This window comes from Podarcis muralis, chromosome 9, assembly GCF_964188315.1.
Source record: "Podarcis muralis chromosome 9, rPodMur119.hap1.1, whole genome shotgun sequence".
NCBI classification, from domain to species: domain Eukaryota; kingdom Metazoa; phylum Chordata; class Lepidosauria; order Squamata; family Lacertidae; genus Podarcis; species Podarcis muralis.
This window is the reverse complement of record NC_135663.1, coordinates 42,898,182-42,920,584: the sequence shown is the minus strand read 5'-3', so window position 1 is coordinate 42,920,584 and position 22,403 is coordinate 42,898,182. Positions and strand designations below refer to the sequence as shown.

The following is a 22,403-nucleotide window of genomic DNA, read 5'->3' as shown; positions in this document are numbered from 1 at the left end:
TTTCTATGAACTGGAAGGAGTTTGGAACGTGTGAAGAGATGGATTCTGCATAGGGCTGAAGTTGCTTGGCGAGAAATTTAGCGAGATTTTGTAGAGGTGAGCCTATGGAGCTGACTATTGGTCTGAGTGGTGTTCCCTCTTTGTGTATTTTGGGGAGGCCGTAGAGTTTGGGGCATCTGGATGATTTTTCTCTGGGGATGATTCTTAGCTGGATTTCTTCACTGATAGGAGAGGCTTTTATTTTGGATTTGGTGGTTTTTTCCAGATAGGTGGTGGGATCTGTTTTTATAGGTTGGTAGGTAGGGTCTTGGAGTAGATTTGATAGTTTTGCTTGGTAGTCCGATGTGTTCATCACAACAGTGGCATTACCTTTGTCTGCTGGGAGAATGATTATGTTGTTGTCTTTCCTCAGGTTGGTGAGTGCTTTCTGTTCTTCTTTGTGTAAATTGCTTCTGGGTGGTTTGCTGGAGCAGAGGATGTTGGTGACTTCAAGTCTGATTTTATTGGCTTCATCTGGGTTGATTTTGGTTAGGCTAGCTTCGACTCCGCATATGATGTTTTCCGTGGGGATGCGTCTCGGGGCGACTGCAAAGTTGAAACCTTTGGAGAGTACTTTGGTTTCAGTTGAGGTGAGGATCCTGTCTGATATGTTATGTACTGTTTGTTTCATGGGTTGTTGTGGAGGGTGGCTGGGCTTCTGGCGTTTCTCTAGTTTGTGGAGTTTGTTGGTGTGTGTGTCTGTCTTATGTGAGGTCTCCGTTTCAGCTCTCCAGACGGCTAGTTGTTTGCATTTGTCCCAGAGTGCAGGGTGGATTTTGTTACAGAGTTTGAGGTGAAGAGTGAGCAGATCTTTGTTGGTTTGGTTTAGTAGGTATCTTTTCTTGTGTAGTTCGTTTCTGATTAGGGATAGTTCAGTTCGTTTCAGGATCCTTTCGGTGGCTGGGGTTTTAGAGTGGAATTTAAGTTGGAAGCATGTGGGAATTAAGTTGTTGTCTCGGCAGTTGTGTAGGAACAAGAGATCACATAAGATGGTGGCTCTTCGGATTTCTAGTTTCTCGTAGGTTCTTGTCAGCTGGAAGGTTTCCTCCCCGTAGAGGTGAGATATTTGCTTTCGTAGATTTTCACGGGTATAGGTATGCAGGTTTTGGTGTCCTCGGGTGTCTTCCCGTGTAAAAGTTGGGGTGTCTAGGCGACGTTTCGACGAGGTCTCACTCGTCATCTTCAGGCTGGTGCTTTCGGCTTCTTGTTACTGGAACAGAGCAGGATCTCAGTGTTTGAGTTCCTATAAATACTGTTGAGGGGTGTGGTGTATAGCCTCCAATGTTCTGGGCCGAGAGGAAGTTCCCAGGCTAGTGTGCCTTTTCTTCTTTTGTTCCTTAGTTGCTTGAGGGATATCTTGAGTGATTTCTTGAGTGATATCCTGAGTACCACTTAGGTGGGTCATTAGGTGTGGATTAGTTGCTAAAGCCTTTGTGTCTTGACCTCTTGAACTTTGTGAAGAGTTTTTCTGAGAAGATGGCTGTAGTTGTGCTCTGGCTTGGCTTCGTGTATAGGGGCGAGCTGTGGTTTTGTGGCCTGTGCCAGCCAGATCTGTGTAGGGATTGCAGGGGGGTGCAGCATCCGGAGGTGCCATCATGGTTTGGCTACTGGATGGTGTCTGTAATTTATCTGTGGAGAGGGTCTGGGTTTGGGTCTGGTGTGGTTGATTGGTGATGGCGTTCTGTGTGCCTCTGGATCTGGTGTCAGTTTTTGTGGGGAGGGCTAATTTCCAGATGTCTGGCAAGCGGGATGTGTCGTCACGCTTGTTCATGTTGTGAGGGTGTTTCTCTATCTCGATGGCTTCCATGATTATTCTCTTGTGGTGATGTTCCATGTTAGAGAGCAATTTGGAATCTGCAAAATTAATTTCGTGTCCTGTTTCTTTCATGTGTTGGAAAAGAGAGGAAGTTTTTTCTTCTTTTTTGACGGCATTCTTGTGTTCTGCGATACGTGCATTTATTCGTCTGTTTGTTTGTCCAATGTACGTGGCTGGGCAGACTTTGCAGGGTATTTCATAGACCCCTTGGTTTTCCAACTGGATTTTATCCTTGGGGTTTCTGAGGATATTGGCTATCTTTTGGTTGGCGCAAAAGGCTGTTTTGATATTGTGTTTATGGAGGATTTTGCTAATTTTATCTGTAGTGCCCTTGATATAAGGAAGGAGGGCCATGCCATTGTTTTCTTCTGTGTCTTGGTTTTTGGGGGGTGTTTCTTTTTGGATTAGCTTCGTAACCCTGTTTTGCTGGTATCCATTGGCAATTAACACATTTGAGAGATTCTGTAACTCAGTTGTCAAGTGGTCTTTGTCAGCCAGGCGTTTGGTTCTGGAGATGAGAGTCTTGGCTACGGAGTTTATTTGTGCAGGGTGGTGGTGTGATTGTGCATGTAAGTAGCGGTTGGTGTGTGTTTTTTTCCGGTAGATAGTGCGTCCTAGGGAGCCATCAGGTTTTTTGTAGATTAGGACGTCAAGGAAGGGAAGTTGGTTGTTGGCTTCTATTTCCATAGTGAATTGTATTTTGGGGTGTAGGCTGTTGAGATGTGTGAGGAAGCTGTCCAGTTTTTCCTTCCCGTGTGGCCAAATTACAAACGTGTCGTCAACATATCTGAGCCAAAGTTTGGGTTTGTGTTCTGACTTGTCTAAAGCATTGGTTTCAAAGTGTTCCATGTACAGGTTTGCGATGACCGGTGAGAGGGGTGATCCCATAGGTGCTCCTTCTATCTGTTTGTATCTTTGTCCATTGTGGATGAAGTACGTGTTGGTTAGGCAGTGGTTGGTCAGGTCCAAGATGTATTCGGGGGGATTGTATTTGTTTTGAATGGCTGTCAAGGCTTCATTAATGGGCACTTGTGTGAAGAGAGATACAACATCGAAGCTCACAAGTAGGTCATTGGGATGTAGGTTTTGCTTCTTTATTGTTTCTATGAACTGGAAGGAGTTTGGAACGTGTGAAGAGATGGATTCTGCATAGGGCTGAAGTTGCTTGGCGAGAAATTTAGCGAGATTTTGTAGAGGTGAGCCTATGGAGCTGACTATTGGTCTGAGTGGTGTTCCCTCTTTGTGTATTTTGGGGAGGCCGTAGAGTTTGGGGCATCTGGATGATTTTTCTCTGGGGATGATTCTTAGCTGGATTTCTTCACTGATAGGAGAGGCTTTTATTTTGGATTTGGTGGTTTTTTCCAGATAGGTGGTGGGATCTGTTTTTATAGGTTGGTAGGTAGGGTCTTGGAGTAGATTTGATAGTTTTGCTTGGTAGTCCGATGTGTTCATCACAACAGTGGCATTACCTTTGTCTGCTGGGAGAATGATTATGTTGTTGTCTTTCCTCAGGTTGGTGAGTGCTTTCTGTTCTTCTTTGTGTAAATTGCTTCTGGGTGGTTTGCTGGAGCAGAGGATGTTGGTGACTTCAAGTCTGATTTTATTGGCTTCATCTGGGTTGATTTTGGTTAGGCTAGCTTCGACTCCGCATATGATGTTTTCCGTGGGGATGCGTCTCGGGGCGACTGCAAAGTTGAAACCTTTGGAGAGTACTTTGGTTTCAGTTGAGGTGAGGATCCTGTCTGATATGTTATGTACTGTATATATATATATTATGTACTGATATGTACATAATATGTTATGTACTGTATATATATATATGTATATATATATATAATCTCAACATATGCCAAATATATTTATGTTGCACTAGTCGACAGCAGAAGGAACAGGAGATGATCAAAGGGAACATTAACCCTGAAAAACAAAAAGGGGCAGGCTTCCAAACACAGGTCTTCTTAGAAAACAAAACTTTTCTTAAAGTCAGAAACAGGGTTAGCCAGAAAAAGCAGTAAGCACCCTCTCTCCAAACTAGGAATCCCTAGTTCCAAAGAAAACAGAGCATGGCAGACAGTTATCAATATAGGACTTGTCGTCAAGTCCCTAGTTCTCTGCAGACCTAGTTGAACCCTAGAGGATACTTCTATGTGCTCTGGTGTTACTGCTGTTAAGAACACACAGAAGTGAAAGTACTTCAGTCCCTCACTCTTGGGCTATGCAATGCAACTGAAAAAACCTCAATGATCATACCTCCTTCTTTGCCTCACCTAGAGAGTTTTAGTCCTTATGTTTATTCCTTCCAATGATTCTTCTGAAAGTTAGTTCAAATACATGAGCTCAATTTTCATTCCTGTCAGGCATGTCAGCTTTTGACCTCAACATCAGCTTTACACAAAAATGTTCACTCCCAATGAACTTATTTGAACATTATAAAGAATTTTGGTTTTAGAGCAATTTTTAAACTAGCCTTTGACAGCATATTAAAATAAACCAGAAATTAAATTGTACAGACCTGTTTCTCCCTTCCCCCTCCACCTCTAGAGAAAGATAGTTTGATTTGTCCACTAAGGAGTTCAACGTTCACTAATTAATTGTGCCTTGGTTTAAAAACCTGGAGGGCTGGTTTAAATAAAAAATGGGGAAAAAAATCTAAGTATTGTGTCAGAAAAGGGTTTAAAAGCCGTAATCTCATTGAACTTGATGGGACCTACTTCTGAGTAGACACATGGAATTTAAAGGTAGCTGTCTTTAGTGAAAATGCTCAACAGCAGTGCCAGCACAGAAGGGACATTAGGAAGCAAACATGAGATTGCAACCTAGGGATGGAGAAGAAATCTGTTTTAACAGGATTTATGCTCCTTAGCCAGGCCTTGACAACTCAGACATGTGTTTCCAGGGCCCACCTTACTCCTGTGATGATGGTAATCTATTTTAACTGTTTCTAATTTTGAATTTTGAATTATTATAGCCCGTCCTGGGATGCATTGGTGAAGTCTGAGTAGTAGTAGTAGTAGTAGTAGTAGTAGTAATGGAATTTAGAGTTTGTAACCTGGTCAAGTTTTCCCCATATCAGACTGCCTCTTAAACTGAGTACTTGGTTCCATCCAAGCCACTCATGCAAATACATACAGTGGTTCCTCGGGTTAAGTACTTAATTCGTTCCGGATTTCCGTTCTTAACCTGAAACTGTTCTTAACCTGAAGCACCACTTTAGCTAATGTGGTCTCCTGCTGCTGCCGCGCCGCCGGAGCACGATTTCTGTTCTCATCCTAAAGCAAAGTTCTTAACCTGAAGCACTATTTTTGGGTTAGCGGAGTCTGTAACCTGAAGCGTATGTAACCTGAAGCGTATGTAACCCGAGGTACCACTGTATTGAGTTGACCAGGCCACAGAGTGACTCTGGACAGATTGGGCTGCTCCCTGAAGTGACAGATACAGCTATCAGTCTTCTGCTGGTGTACACTCCTTTTAAATCCAACACTAGTGAGTGAGGTAGTAGATGAAATTAAAGACAACAAATAAAATGAAAAATCGGCATAGAGTTTCCCAAACTTTCTCTCAATATTGAAGCATTGCTTAACTTCAACCTGCATTTTATCTTGGTGGCAATAATACATTTAATTCGGCAAAGCTTTGTCAAAAGTAGCAACAATAGGGCCCTTAATTGTCCCCACAGGTGTCTCTAGACAGGCATTAAATTTCTGTGAGGAATGAGAGAGAGAATATCAAAAGAGAGATATTTAGAAGTCTGTGGAGCAGAAGGGCTGATTATTTTAGCTCCACAGTTCATAAAATTAAGAAAAGTAAGATAATTGGAATAAATTAAAGGCTCTAATTATAATATTATACAATGTTTCAAAGCAATGTTAAATGAAATAATTGTAAAATATTCATTTCCAGTCTTTGGCTGCTTTAATCTTTCTAGCAGGTGTTATGAACATCACACGGTACCTGCCTTCACATGTGCAAAAATGAACAATCAACCTACTGGTGTGTTAGCCCAAAATTTAAATAGAATTAATTATTCTGTCTTTGAAATAGCTCTCTTTGTCTGAAGTGCTAATAGACATAGGAGCAATATTCAATCAGAAGCTATTCTGATTTTAATTCCTTCAAACATTTTTGAAGTCTTTAAATGTGACAAATAAAGGAGCGTTGGAAAATATAGACAGGTGCAATATATTGAATTGGATCATTGGCCCATCTGCCTCAGTATGTTCCTCACTGATGGGCAGTGCTTCTTCAGGGTTCCACACAGGGGGCCTTCCCAGCCCTGCACAGAGATGCTGGAGAAAGTCAGGGGCTTTCTACCTATAGACCAAATACGCTTCCAGTCAAGAAGGGTAGGCCTTTGTGTTCCTGCACCACTCGACTTTCTTTGTTCCTGAGTTCTAGACTTCAGGGGATGAACAGAAAGGCCCAGAAGAAACAGAATGGACTTCTTGGGATGGTATAGCTGTTTCCTGTAACCCAGAGTCTTGGAAGCTGTGACCAAGAAACACAAGTTAATGGTTGGGCTATTTTGTTGTTTCTGGTTCTCATTCAGTATTCCTACACTTCTCCTTTTGTGGCTCTTATACTGGAGATGTAAGTTAATGAGGTTAGATGGAATGCTTAGGATGCTGCTAACTCTATTATATGCTGCCTCCTCCATAGTTTTTCTTGCAGCTACCCTATCACTGCCAGATTACAATATTTTCTGCAGATGGTTTTCTTAGACAGCAGTCTGTTGCCACAATACGTATTCCAAATCCTTGTATGTCAGACACAAGTGAGTCATACTTTGGATGACTAAGATTGCTTATATCAGGAAAGCTGTGTTTTCCACATTTTTATAATTATTTCAGAAGCTGGGTAGTTGACAATAGCATTGTCTCTGTACCCTTCCCATGTCCTCTGGCTGGCTGCTGTAGGAAAGAGAATGCTAGACTAGGTAGCTGGTTTGGTCTCAACCCGGTTTTTATATGCAAATCAATGTATTCACAGAAAATGGTCCCCAAAAATGCAGCCGCAAATATGCCACAATTTGGCTAAGCTTCATGGCATTTGTGGTGCTCCCTTGAGCAATGAAGGAAAAGAAATACCGTATACTCGAGTATAAGCTGACTTTTTCAGCACATTTTTTATGCTGAAAAAGCCCCCCATGGCTTATACTCGAGTGAGGCAGGTGGCAGAGGGACGAGCAGCCCGAAAGGAGCCCTTTCAGGCTGCTCCTTCCTCTTCTTCCACTGCTGCCGCCGCCACCAGGTTTGTGGTGTGGTGAAATGGCTTATACTCGAATCAATAAGTTTTCCTAGTTTTTTGTGCTAAAATTAGGTGCCTCAGCTTATATTTGGGTCGGCTTATACTTGAGTATATATGGTAACATCAGGCTAACAATTTTCTCAGCATGCAAAAGCGAATCAGAAGCCATATTTTAAATTTTACACTATCTTCTATATTTATCACACTCCGGAAGCTGGTGGGGTATTTGCTGATGCAGAGAGACAGCCTACTACTCTCAGGGGATACTTCTTCCCATGGGTTAGACTGCAAAAACATTTAAGGGACAGCTGCAGTAGTTCACTTTAAAACTAAAAAGAAACACAAAATTGCCACTGTCCCACTTTTCTTTGTTATTCCTTCCTTGTGACATTTATGGCAATGCAACATATGTATCAAATGATAATAATGTGTGTCTACCACTCTTGCTTTGCCTCATTGACTGGTGAGGGCAGACAAATGCAGACAAATGCATGACAAAAGAACATCGCCTCATGTGTTACATTGCAGTCAATGTCGAGAGGTAGAGGAAACAAAGCTACACAGAACAGTAGCAGTCCTGCATCTCTTACAACATCCTCTCAATGGCAAGGGAGGCAAACCAGGGAAGGGTGTCCAGCATTTGGTAGAAAGGTTTGCTTTTCAACTAGTGATAATCACCGCCTTATAATACCTTAGCTATGTCCTTCAAAGTCCCAGTTCTAATCTTAATTGATGGGGTAAGGCTTTGGAGATTTAGGCCAAGTCTGTTCTTCGATATGTCCAGAACATGGCCAGTCTAATTCACGGTTGGTGTCATTACTTGTGCCTTAAAAGGTTCATTGATCATTCTTTGGTCAAGCAGAAACAGAACATACTGGTAATTCCCAAAGTTGTGAGTACAAGTGGTGGCTGAGTCTCCATGATAGCAGTAACTTAGCTGAGATGCTATCCTCCTCCTCTCTGAAAATATCTCAGTGAAGCAATTAGCTTATACTGTAATGGGAATTTTTATGCACTACCAGTGAACTATATCCCATTATTCCAAATCAATGAATTCATCACCTGACTCAGTTCTCTGTGTCTGAGAAAGTTGCATGCAGCTTTATGTCTGAATAACCATACAGCATGCTAAGATTCAAAATGCATTCAACTATGGCATATACTGGTAATACCCACCAGGCAACACATTACCCATGCCATCCAGAAATCAGCAGGCATCTTGCATTTAAAACTCTTCTAATTAATCATAGATATGTCAGATACATCACAAAATGAAACTCAAGTAGCGATGCTGAAATTTAATATAGTTCATAATCATACCATCAATATATATGCTGCTGGAAGCCCTAGTTACAATTATATTACTTAACATGGATTTTAAACAAGATTTATAATCATCATAGTGCAATCCATAACAAAATTATTTCCTTAAAAACCAAGAACAATACAATACTCGTAGTATTTGTAGGATTTTTATTAAGCAAATCTATTTTGAGCTTCTACAAGAAACATGCTCTCTCCACATTTTGGTTTTAACTGATAGAACCACCGCTCATTTGCATATACATTAGCTGAAAAGTAATCAGACCCAAAGCTGTTCATAATCTTTATCAAACAAGGGGAAAAAATGCATGTGACCAAATGGGAATTTTAATCTTCTTAATCTTAAAACCATTTTAAGCTAAAACTGCTGTGCAAAATTTAACTTGACTTAGTTTGATTGGTTTCATCCACATCATTGGAAGCACAGGTTAGGATCTACTCATGTATGTGATCATGTGAGACTTACTTCTACCTTTGGAAAGAGAAAGATGCTAGCAGATTTCAGCCTTGGTACTATGGCCATGGGCCTTCTTTTTTCATGAGCACTAGAAATGTGAGCAAGAAAGAGAGGTCTTACCTATTTTTTAAACTGAATGCTTAGTGCTAAGCGCATGCCTTTAAAATGTCAATATAATCCCGTACCAGGTTCTGACAATTGATTTTTCGTAAAACCACAAGTTATTGATGGTCTCTTGTCAAAGCTTCACTAGATGGTCATTTGTAGTTTGTGAAAAGCCTTGGTCACCTGCTGTTGTAGGTTGGGAAAGCCTCCTATAACTTTCGTACTCTGTTCAACCTTGTGTCTGATATAAAACCCTCCCATATAGTTGTCTGTATGTCTGTGACAGAAATTGAATTATTTGTACTCTCCTCGAAGTATGTTCATACCGATAACTTTATAGACATCATTGTGTTCCTGATACCGCTGCAGTAATGACCACAGTTGTTCTTAAAACCAAATGCCATTGTTGTTACTCACTCATGTAAATGGCTCCGGTAGGCTAGACATTGAAGAAACACTAGTTTGTAAGAGCTGCTAAGAGAAGGTTATAATTAGTGGGTCAAGACTGATATCAAAAAGGTATCAACCCAGAGAAATAGGAAATGGCTTTACACCAACTTCCCTAGGGCATTAAAAAATGTTAAATGGAAGTATGAGCCACTGCAGAATTAATGCTGGGTTTGGCTAAGCCAATGTAAACTGAAGAGTGTCTGAATGTGGTGGGATAAAAAAGAAAGCAAAGACAATTAAAGCTCAGAAGGTTGTTGTTTGCCTTTCTGAAAACCAATAATTACAGCTTTAAGAAGTTTTATTAAAATTGGTTTTATTTATTTGACAAAATTTAGAAACCACTTGATTGTAACAAAACCTCCAAGCAGTTTGCCATAAATATTAGAAATACCCATAAAACAAGTAATTAAAAGCATTTTTAAATCAATTAAAATCAGCAGTAAACTAAAAAGAGAGCAGGTGTCAAAGAATACAGTGAAGATTTCTGCCTGATGTCAATAGACAGGGAGCTCTGGAGCATATGTGCTGCCACACTAACAGAACAATTTTTTATTAAGTGAGGAAGGTTTTATGAATTTATTTGAAGTCACCGACAGGCTGCACTTGCAACCAATTTAGCTTTTTCAGAATGTGATTGGGGTGGGGAAAGTGTATGTCAGGAAGCTAGAAACTTCCAGCTTTTGCATATTCCTGTCCTTTGTGCTCAGTGGAAGATGTTACTTTAACCCCACCTGCGCAAACAGTTCCCTGCTGCTGCAAGGAAAACATGGGCTAGTATGTGTAGACCAATGACTGCATATTCAGTTCCTGCAGATCTTTTCTTTTATATATATAAGAAATGATGAGAAATTTCTCAGCTCTTTGAGTTTTGAGCAGATCTCTGCTGTCTTGCTGAATTCACACTGAGAAGAGAGATATGAATTGTCTCCCTTGATTTCTTAGTTTTCACAGTGTCTCACCTCTCTGTGTCTTCAACAAATTGTCAAAAGCAAAACTATATGTTGTTTTAAATTAGTTCTCTCAACTAAAAGAAATATCCAGTTATCTTTTGCATGTGTCTGACCAAAATTCCCAGTTCTAGCTTGCCCACAGCAGCTAGACTTCCCGAACCCTTTCTAATCTTCAGCACAGTATATTCTACTACTGGTTTTCAATGTCTCCTTTTCGTGTTTGACACAGTGTAGTCCAGGAGAAGTCAATACAGTGCTATTCAGATGTTGTTGGACTACAGCTCTCATCATCCTTGGCCATTGCCCTTGCTGACTAAGCTTGACTGGAGTTAGCTACCACAGTATAGTCCACTGCAATTTGTTGTCCAAAAGGCTTCATCAGTTTTTCAAGAGGAGTCCAATAATTTCACCTGCTCTGAATCTACTCTAGTTTAATCTATAGTGCTATGATCAACATCCCCATTTGAGCTTCCCTCTGCCTTTACCTACATTCTTTCTTCTAACTCTGAATGTGACTACTGTTTAAACACATATGTATTTCATTTCTGCTTCCACATTACATTCAGATTGAAAACTATTTCTTTAGTACATCATGTGTAAATATCACTCACTCTTTTCTTCATGGGAGGCAACTACCAATAAGTGAAGCACAGCTTAAGTATTCAGAAACATTGAGCTTGATGAAGAGAAAAATGCTTTTGTCACATTGGGTGGATAGGACACAGGTATACCAGGTTTGCTTTCTTTTGAAGGATAGTTTTATTGGTAAGCATTCTATTAAAAAACAAGTGTTTGAAGTCTACTACACAGAGCATTGTTTGTCTGGTCCATCGCTCTGTGGGACATTGGTCCCAGAGCAATATAATTCCAGAACTTCTGCATTTTAGGGGAATGTTTACTGGATGGCTCTGCAACATATTTGGCTAAGCATGGATAAATAGTTTAGACAAAGATGCATGACCCACAATTTGCTTCATAGTGTTAAGCTGCTAGACTACTGGCATTGTAAAACTAAACAAGTAATAGTGATTTTCCCCCAGAGAGTTGTGATACAACTAAATATCCAGGTTTGTTAGAACTCCGTGTACAGAACCTGGCACATTACCTTTTCCATCGCCCAGCCATTATTGTATACAAACAAAGTATGTGACACAACTTGTGTCCATGATGCTTGAATTTACCCATCCCTGACCCATGTTGACAGCAGTAACTGATAGGGGATGGCAAAACTCATAACATTCCACCAAGGAAGTGGAAACTCATCACAATAAAGCCAGTGAAATGTTGAAAAGCATCCACAACAAATACACCTCAGTAGGGAAGCTTTGAAATTACTAGCCAGATATCAACATGGTCATGTCTTGAGAAAAGAAGAGCAATCTAAGATGTGGCATGAGCAAAATGTGGATTTCATATTTAAAATGTAATTATAAGTAGTTACTTGAAGTTAGAAATGCAAATTCTGCATGTGATTTTCTTTGTCTATGTAGAGGTCATATTTGTAGAGATCTAAACTTAATTAGATAAATATGCACCTTAAAGTAATCTCCACTGCCAGTTAACTTATTAAGAGGCTGTGATGATCACAGACTGCCTTCTTTGATAAACTGTATTTGGCAGACATTATCATACCGTGCCAAAGCACCATGCACATTTATAGCACTATATCAATAAGAAATACAAATATTTCACCATGACATTCCAAAGCTTTATTCATGAATATTCCATAAGTAACTTTGATGACTATTCCTGAAAGTAACGTTTCAACAAAATTACCTAGAGAAAGTCAAGCTTGGATACACAATGTACCAAAACAGTGTTTTGAAGATACACCAAATGATGAAGTGTGTGTGTGTGTGTGTGTGTGTGTGTGTGTGTGTGTGAGAGAGAGAGAGAGAGAGAGAGAGAGAGAGAGAGAGAGAGAGAGAACCCTTGCAATAAAGGGCACATATTTAGCAATTTGGTCCAAATGAAACCAATTCTAGATTTCTTTCAGTATATTAGGCATTTTAGAAATCAAAATCAAAACTACATTATTGCTATTCATTTGAATCTTTGCCCAGCAGACTAAGAGACAAACTAGATGAGGCACTAGGAGATGAAGCACTGTTCCTATGACAGCTTGACTGAAATGCAGACATTGGGAATTGAAAATCTGTTAGCAATTGTAGGATATTGGAAAGGGGATGCTTAACCCTTTCCAATCAGGCAGCTTTTTCTGACAAAATGCCTCCCCCCACACACACTGCTTTCACATTCACAGGTGAAAAGATACTACCATTTACCCCATACAGGTGGGAAAATAGCTTGTGGGGCAATTTTGAGTAGAACAAATGTCTGACAGCACTTTCTCTTCCCAAACAGGTACCCCATCCCCACCCCAGATACATTTCAGTAAACAAAAATGAAAAGGCTTTAGGAGATATTACTTGGTGCTTCATCTTGCTTGTCGCTAATATACTCACAAAATCAGTTCTAGACTTGCCTTTCATCTTAGCCTAGCAGTTCTGTTGCATTCCTGAGTCACCATTAGACTTCCATTTGAACTGCTGGCACTGAATTGTCTATTCCCTGTTTACAGATTTGAAAGCAATGCTGTGCTCAAGTTCTGGCAGCCTCACTGGCCAACATCAGGTGGCTATTGGACGCCCCATGCTTTTTATGAGGGGTGAGGAATGGTTTTCAGCCCTAGAGCCACATTCTGCAATGAGCAACTTTCTAGGGACATGGAATAGCAATGGGTGTGATTTTTTTCTGCACACTCACTCATATCTCCTGCATCCATGCAGGAAGCAGGCATTTTCATAATTCAAGAATACTTTTCAACCAGTCAAAAGCTCTCAAGAAGGGTGCAGAACAGGACTTGAGAGGTGTAACCACGGATGTGTCCCAAGGGCCAGTTAGAGAGGCTTTTAGGGCCATGTTTGGCTTCTGGACCTGAGACTTACAACTTTTATATATCATTCAATACAGGAGCCTCATTTGATTGTCCTTTACTCAGGCTCTGCACTCAGATTAGCATTCTGATAAGAATTTAGTTAAGACGTTTAGCAGGCAAAATGGAGTCTCCCCACAGCCTGTCATGTTTCACCTGCTTTAGCTTTTTTTTTTAAAAAAAAAAATGTTATTCCCACTTTTCACTGTTTTGGACAGATGAAAGAAGGATCCGTATGCACTTGGACAAAATCATGTTGGTGATTCTAAGCCAGGCACTGTGCGTTATATTATTGCACAGGGGAGACATGAGGGTTAGACGTCTCATAAATATTAATCAGGGATTAATGAACAGTGGGAGGCCTCCGTATATCAATCTGCATGAAAGGGAAGTTTGCATTAAACATGGCACTTTTTACATATAAATCACTGGGGGAAACTAAAGGCACTCTGATGTATCACTTGTTGTTCTACTAGAGACCTACTCATAAAACAGGTTTATAGTACATAAGCCGCAAGCATAATTTTATGGCACAATTATGAGTGACTGCAGGTTTTTGCCCCTAATCTTTAAAAATTAAATGCTTATGAAAGGTACTAGATTAACGGGTCTGAAAACCTGAAGCCTTCTATTCAAACTACAGCCTGAAGATTAGACAGCCTTGGAGATACTTTCCTAAAGAATCTGGCTTAACTTCCTTTGACTGCGATAGGTCTCTGCTGCTTTAATCACTGACTGTTCTGTTTTAAGATTGTGTCCATGAAGGGGACAATTTAGAGTCACCTTTGTGCAGGGGATATTTTTCTCTGAGGATATAAGAATCAATACATATCTTACAGGTTGCTCAGATGTCAGCCCTTGGCAAGAATGTTTGCTCACTAATGACCTAGCGCAAATGCTAAAGGCCACTTTTCTGAGGGAAATTATAGGACTTGTTGCCAGCTTCTGATCTATCAACAAAGTGCAGGCATCTCCCTGTTTAATTGCTGGACTAAAATGTGAGTGTGAGTGGCTGGCAGGGCTTTTTACTGACACTTTGCTGATACCTCATTTGCCGTTTGTGTGGAATTATAGAATTGTAGCGTTCCAAGGGTCATCTAGTCCAACCGCCTGCAATGCAGAAAACTCAGCTAAAGCATCCATGACAGATGGCCATCCAGCCTCTGCTTAAAAACCTCCAAGGAAGGAGAGTCCACAACCTCCCAAGAGAAACTGTTCTACAGTCATACTTTGGGTTGAATGTGCTTCAGGTTGAGCGCTTTCGGGTTGCGCTCCACAGCAACCCGGAAGTAACAGAGCACGTTACTTCCGGGTTTCGCCGCTCGCACATGCACAGACGCTCAAAATGATGTCATGCGCAAGCGCGGAAGTGACAAAATGTGACCCGCGCATGCGCAGACGTGCCGTCGCATCTTACGTTCCATTCAGGATGCGAACGGGGCTCTGGAACGGATCCTGTTTGCATCCGAGGTACCACTGTACTGTCGAACAGCTCTTACTGTCAGAAAGTTTTTCTTGATGTTTAGTTGGAAAGAGTTCACTATAAAAATAAACCCTTAACATACATGAACACAGGCTATCTAAGAAGAGATAGCCTTACCTTATATTAAAGAAAGGCTTAATTTTAAGGGAAGCGGGTGATGATACTCACAGTTACATACATGTAAAAAAACCTGGAAGTTCAACATTTTATGTTCAGTTTGATCAATTGAATTAACTTTCTGCAAAATCATAACAGATGCAGGATAAATTCTCCTCTTCCATCGAACTTTGGCCCCGTGGCAATATTTTAAAACATTTATATGGCATAAAGAAGACATTTGGATCTGGTAGTCCTTACTCAGAAGAGATAATGAGCTCTGATGATCCATTAGTTTGAATTTCTTTGGTGTTTGGCCATACACAATCTTGTAATAAATCATTCAGGAAAAGGTCACCCATTTTCTTCCTCATTGTGTTAGCACTGTCAAACGTTCTTAGGTTATGCAGCAACTATACATTCTTTATCTGGAGAAAGTGAAATTAGATAGGACTCCATTATATAAGGCATAGCACCATGATGTATGTTTCATTAGCCATCCTTTCCTTTATTTGTTAAATCACCCTTCACATTTCTAGCATGCTTTAATTTTTCTGCATTGCAGCAAACCACATTCTTTTTGAGATGGAGCAAAGAAGAGTTCCTTCAGTCGGAATCATAAGCAGATATTAAAAATCAGTATGTACTCAGTCAGTCTATTCCACCTTCTCACTATCAGCCTTATTTGTTGTTAATCCTATTAACCTGCTGGTGCTATTTGTCAGGCTTTCCAGATATATTAGCAAGTTACATCAAGAAAACTTGGCACTGAGGATCAAAGGGTTGGAGAGGGGGGTGACATTTAGAGAAGTGCCAAAGCATGCTGCTAAGAAAAAGCCTGAAAGCTCCACTTGTGTTGTAGTTAAGAATACTGTTATATTGTTTTTCTGCAAGGCTATAAAATATTGACGGTGTTGTGTGTACAATACAGTATTTAATGATAACCAGAGCTATTGTGTGAGTGTGTGTTTAAGAATTTGAATACTGTTGAGTTAAAATTAGTAAACAAGTTATATCATTTAAAATCTCGGAGCACAGTCTCTCCAGCTGTACACTAGAACAGTTCCTTATGAGAGCCAAGGTAGTCCTTTAAAGGTAAAGGTCCAGTCGTGGCCGACTCTGGGGTTGCAGCACTCATCTTGCTTTATTGCCCGAGGGAGCCAGCGTACAGCTTCCGGGTCATGTGGCCAGCGTGACTAAGCCATTTCTGGCGAACCAGAGCAGCGCATGGAAATGCCGTTTACCTTCCCACCGGAGCAGTACCTATTTATCTACTTGCACTTTGACGTGCTTTTGAACTGCTAGGTTGGCAGGAGCAGGGACCGAGCAACGGGAGCTCACCCCGTTGCGGGGATTCGAACCGTTGACCTTCTGATCGGCAAGTCCTAGGCTCTGTGGTTTAACCTACAGTGCCACCCGCGTCTCAGGTAGTCCTTTAACAGCCATCAAATATCAGCCTGTGACTGCACACTCGCAGAGCTGAATACTTTGCAGTGTGTCTGACCAGCAGCTGGGGTGGGAGTCTGTGTAGTAATATCCAGTAGTCCTGCTCCATTTCTGCTCAGCTTTATCATGCTTGTCTCATATTTTCTGAAAACCTCCGCATAGTCAATTTCCTTGGTTCTTATGCCTAAAGGTACTTTGAAAACGAAACAATTTAGGCCTTAATAGTTGGGAGGTGTAATCCTAAATCGTTATGATGAGAAGGATTGGAATAATAGCAATGAGCATTGAATTCATGTTCATGGGGGAGAAATGAGAATGAAATGAACTAAAATATCTGGGATGTACTGCATGCTCCCATTGAAGCTGTGTATCTATTCTGGTTTAAGCAAAAGTTAATTGATTTTAAAACTGCATATACGATATCTCGCTGGAGTTATGCACATCCAGAATAGTGTACCATTTCCTCTTAATCACATGGCAAAAAATATATTCCAATTAAACTTCATAGGTGGCTTTGATGTATGTTGTTCTACTTGGGAATTGAATTATAATTGCAGAGAAGCTATAGCCTTCACCAGCAACTTGATAAGAAGAATTTGTGACTTGGGACTGTTTCATCACTTGATGACTGCAGTACACAGTGGTAACTTGCATCCGTAAATAGGTTATCTTGGTTAACACTACCAACATTTTCTCTTCCATCTCCTCAAACAAATTGCTTTTCGATGGAATTGGTTCACACTTTAAGCTGCTCAGCTTCATCAAGTATAACTATACATTAATCTGATATAAGTTATACACTTCCCTGAGCACCCTCTCAATCCAGGTGGAACTTTTTGGTAGTACCACACTCAGCTATTTCAAATGTATCCCTATTGTGTTTTATGACTTCCTTGATATTGTATGTGGGCTGGAACTGGTCTGTGACCGAAATAATAAAATTCAATTCAATTCAATTCAATTCACTCAGCTATGGTATGTTGTCCCCAAGGGAGCTTGACAGGCCCCACATTGTTGTGTTTTTGGCTTTAGACTAAGCCCTTGCGGTTGTCCTTCCTGGCTTTTTAAGATGGTGTTAATTTAATCCCTTTGGCAAAGTTGATTGTTCTAAGCTCCCATTTTTGCTGCTTGTGTTTTAAACTACTGTGAGATCCGTATTGTAATTTGTTATAGGCATTTTCTTTGTAATTTATCAATGTCCAGTCAGTGGCGAAGCTGCATGCTCCGCTACCAGGGCGGAGAGCAGGTGGGGGCATGGCTGGTGCCCCCTGGGGTGTGTGATGCTGCGCGTGTCCGGGGGGGGGGGTGCCACGATGGCACCCTACCGGAATAGTGGTGCCGAGGGCAGTTTGCTCCCTCCGCACTCCTGTTCCTCCGCCAGTGTGTCCAGTTTTACTTTCAAGTGTTGATTTTACCATTTTAAACCCTAAACTGATTGAGACAAGGTTATCTAAAAGGCCAGCTTCTCCTTTACCTCTTTGAACCTTAAGACTCTCTTCAGAGGCCCTGCTGCAGGTAGCTACCAGGGAAAGAAAGTTTTTCAGTAGTGGCATCCAATTATGGAACAAACTCCTAGGGAGGCTCACAGGGTGCCATCTTTATGATTCTTTGTGGCACCAGGTGAAGACATACCCAGGTAAGCAGTTTTTATAGTCAGGGCCTCTCAAGTTTTAAATCTTTCTCCTTTTTCATATATAGAAGTGTTGTGTGCTCTGTTTGTGTTGTATTCATTTAGTTTTATTTCATATTTCATATTTAATTTTCTATTTACTTTTTTATTGTAAGCTGTTGAGAAAACTTTGTGGGGATGTCATATAAGTACATAAAATAAATAATTTGGCTGGTTTTTTAAGATTCATTGTGGACTTTTAAATGTACTGTTGTTATGTTTTTAAGCTAAGTTGTATGAGAAACCTACATATGAGGTGACTAACAAGTACAGTATCACTAGCAGGATTTGAGTAAACACTTACAATTAACAAAATTAAATATAGAAATTACAAAGATGATGTAAAAATGATAAAAGATAATAACATTTAATTTAAGGAATTTAAAATTAAGATACAATAAAGCAAGCAGACGTTAATATGCTTAAAAACCAGAAGACGAAGTTGAGGGAAGTCATAGGGGGGAGGGGAAAATTTGGGAATTGTATTTATTTTTGTTATTTGATACGATATTAATATGATGAAAACATAAAATTCAATAAAAATTATTTAAAAAACAAGTACAGTGGAACCTCAGTTGTCGAACATTTAGGCTTTTGAACGCCGACAACCTGGAATGGAATGCTTCCATTTTCGAACACACTTCGAAAGTTGAATGGCTTCCGAGGTGCGTTTCTCCATTTTTTCAATGGAATTTGCTGACCGGCAATTGCACCTCGGTTGTTGAACATTTCAGAAGTTGAACAGTCTTCCAGAATGGATTACATTCGACAACTGAGGTTCCACTGTATTTTTAAAGAGGCATATGATAACCAGATCTCAGATATAAGCAAGGTTTACATGTAACTCTTTGTGGAGATCTTTAAGCACTGCTTGCATTTGATTGTATATACTATACTATGGATTTTTTTCCCTTTGAATTTGTTTTTTGTCTCATTTCTTTTAGGTTTGGATTTATTCTTCACAAAGATGAGCCTGTGCTCCAGAAAATAGATCTTGAAACTATGTCGTACATCAAGACAATTAGTTTAAAGGATTACAATTGTGTTCCAAAGTCTCTGGCTTACACACACCTTGGAGGATATTATTTTATCAGCTGTAAGCCTGACACCACAGGAGCTGTCCCACCACAGCTTATAGTGGACGGTGTTACTGACTCTGTCATTGGATACAATGGTGATGTAACAGGAACTCCATATATCTCTCCAGATGGTCACTATCTAGTCAGCATTGATGATGTGAAAGGTCTCATGAGGGTCCAGACCATCACAGTTAGAGGAGAGATACAGGATGCCTTTGTCATCCACACCAACTTGCACATATCCGACGTAGCTTTTCAAGCATCGTTTACCGAAGCCCATCAATATAATGTATTTGGTAGCTCCAGCACACAAACTGATGTGCTTTTTGTAGAATTGTCCTCTGGCAAGGTGAAGATGGTGAAGAGTCTTAAGGAGCCTCTTAAGCCGGACGAATGGCCGTGGAACAGGAAGAACCGCTTAATTGAAGGCAGCGGGCTCTTTGGTCAGTACCTGATGACACCTTCTAAGGAATCCTTGTTTATTCTGGATGGACGGCTGAACAAGCTGAATTGCGAAATCACTGAAGTTGAGAGAGGAAACACAGTGATTTGGGTTGGAGAAGCATAAGGAACCATGTTAGATAACAGCCGAGTGAATAGTTTTACAGTACATTGCACTTAACTTCATCCTCTAAATTGTCACTGTTTTGTTTTGATTGTGTTTTTTTCTTTTTTTAAAAAAAAGTTAGACCCTTCTGTACATGTTGTGTGGCTGACTAAAATTCAATTTTGGTGATATAAAAAATGCTGGAATTGTGAGCAAACATTTTGTGTACTATTGATGACCTCCTTAGGGTGATTTGGCCAATTGGTGAAAATATTAAATGTTTGAGGGACCCTCTACACATGAGCCATGTGTTGACAAAATGATGCCACATTTTAAAATGAAGGCTTTTCTTTTTTTAAAGGGGGGGGGGTCATGTTGACTTAATCCTATTCATTGAAATGTTAGGGTACACTCTACGTACAACTTTAGATTATTATTTTTAACTGAAGCATTTTGTCCTGCCCTGTCCACTATTTAATCTTTTTGTGCCTTGAAGGGAAATGTCTCACACGGAAAGAGAAGCCTAGGAAACATGTAATTGTATTCCCGTTGTGGCTGCAGGCTTTCTTTTTCCCTGAAAAGAAGCTTTTGATATCTCAAGTTTTTCATCTCCATCAGGTTGTAAAGCATGGTTTTTTAAGACAAAGGAAAAGTGTATTTGCAACATCTCTTGTGTTGTCATTTTTTTATTACTGCAGTTTGAGGATATGATTTTTATTTCAAGTTTCAGTTGAAGTTCTGTTAACTGCTCATAGAACTTTGACCCCTCTTTTTTTGTAGCAGAGTTAGGCAATTATCTCCTCACCTCAAAAGACTTGCATCAACAGAGAGTTTTGGTTCTATGAAAGAAAAAATGTCATGCGTATCTTCTTAGGAAGACATGTTTTGTCTGACTACCAATACCAAGAAGATTCACTTACACTGGCAAAAAAACTGTTATTTTTTTAAAAACCAATTTGTTACTAGAGGTGCATTTTTAAGGAAATTGTATATCAGTGGAACAAAAAAGATGGAGATTAACAGCACAATCCTGTACATGTCTAAGCCCTATTGAGTTCAGTGGTCCATACTCCCAGATGTGTGTAGGGTCGCAGCATCAGACAATGTTTCTAAGCTTCTTAATGGAAGTAAAAGGTCTATTGAAATCAATGGGACAAACCTCTAAGTAAATATGTTTAAGATCACTTTGCTAGATGCTAGAGCCTCTACATGTACATTGTTTGTCAAATACCTGATTTTCCTCGACACTTTTAATAAAGCTCAGTAAATTTTCTATCCTGCACCTCCCATTAGATCACTATTGCAAGGTGTTGTCTTTATTATTTCTTTTTGTTTAACGAATTACTGCTCTAGTTTCGAACATTGCTTCTACATCTATATAAGGATAATAAAGGTTCTAAAATTTAGAATCATTGTAGCCACTAGAATGAGGAAAAAATGAGATCTGCACTCAAAGTTAGCAGTAAAAAAATTCTTCAGATTTTCAGTAACAATATAGGTGGTTTTGATTTTTTTTAAAGAATGTGTTTCTTTAAATAAAGCAGGCTTTTCAACTGACCTCTGTTTATTCAATGCAGTCAGAAGTTTTATTCTAATTCTACCCTAATGTGTAAAGCTGCTTAAAAATTTGAAATTTTCTAGCATTGTATTTTCTTGTGTGTAATTAGCATTCTGCGCTGTGATACAGTAGAATTCTCTTTAGCTTAAGAAAACTGGCAGATTTAATTGAATAAAAGAATTGACTTACATTTATACCTACTGAATCCTTTTAACAATTTTTTCCCATTGTGAGCAAAAAAAAAAACACCCCACCACTGCCATGTAAACTGTTTGTTATTCAATGATTTACAGTCATCCGTTTCTTCTACATTATTTTCTTCTCTATCTTACACCATGTGGATGTTCTGTCTGTAGAAAATGCTTGATAACGGAGAATAAACCCCTTACATTTTAAATGTTCTCGCCTTCAGTTGATATGCCAACAAATACATTTCTCTTTTCTTATAAGATCCACAGGAGATTGTAATGAAATTCTGTGAGGCAGGGATAGAGTGGGGAGATCCACCTTCTTTACAGCAGATGACACTGTCAATCTTAATTTCTCTCTTTTTGATTGGCCTACCTTCGTTTATCTTGATTTCAGCTAAACAATCGACAAAATTTCCTACAATATTTTTGTTACCGAATGGGTTTGATGTGTGCTACTGTCAGATGGATTCGCAGATGGTTGGAAATGTGTACTCAAAGAGTGTTCATCTGTACCATATTGGCTCAAATATAAGCCACACCCGCAAATAAGCCGCACCTTTAAAATTCAAGGGGACAAAAGAAAAAAAGACAATACCCGAATACAAGCTACTCCCTTAAAATTGGAGAGAGAGAAAAAGTCACGGTGATTAGCCAGTGCTGACGCTTTTTTGGCATCTTAATCACTCTGACGCTCAAACCAACCAGTGGGTTGGGGGGTGGCAATGGTTCATGGTGCCCCGCTCCCCAACCGACACCAGCACTCGGTTCCAAGCACACTGCACACTAACCTCCCATCCCTACCACCATGAATGGGGGGCAGGGAGTAGCCGGCACCAGCGCTTGGCACCCCGCTTCCCAAGCAAGCACTGGTGCTGGACCCCCAAATGTGCCACACACCAGCCTCCCCGAAGCTACCACAATGAACGGGGATCCCATCAGCATACCACCAATGCCCCACCAATGCCAGTCAACAGCCTCCAGGCAAACCATCAGGAGGGGGGGAGTAAGCCAATTT

General features: G+C 40.1%; 1 protein-coding gene across 4 annotated transcripts in view; it reads left to right on the top strand.

Annotated features, from left to right (window-relative positions):
* The window catches only part of FSTL5 (follistatin like 5), a 319,455-nt gene extending 298,064 nt beyond the window's left edge, over positions 1-21,391 (top strand). For all 4 annotated transcript variants that reach the window (XM_028743543.2, XM_028743546.2, XM_028743544.2 and 1 more), the window contains one exon: positions 18,958-21,391. In XM_028743543.2, coding sequence (XP_028599376.2) covers positions 18,958-19,660 — 703 coding nt within the window. In that variant the 3' untranslated portion in view covers positions 19,661-21,391. The remainder of the gene's footprint in view (positions 1-18,957) is intronic.
* Positions 21,392-22,403: the final 1,012 nt, after the last annotated feature.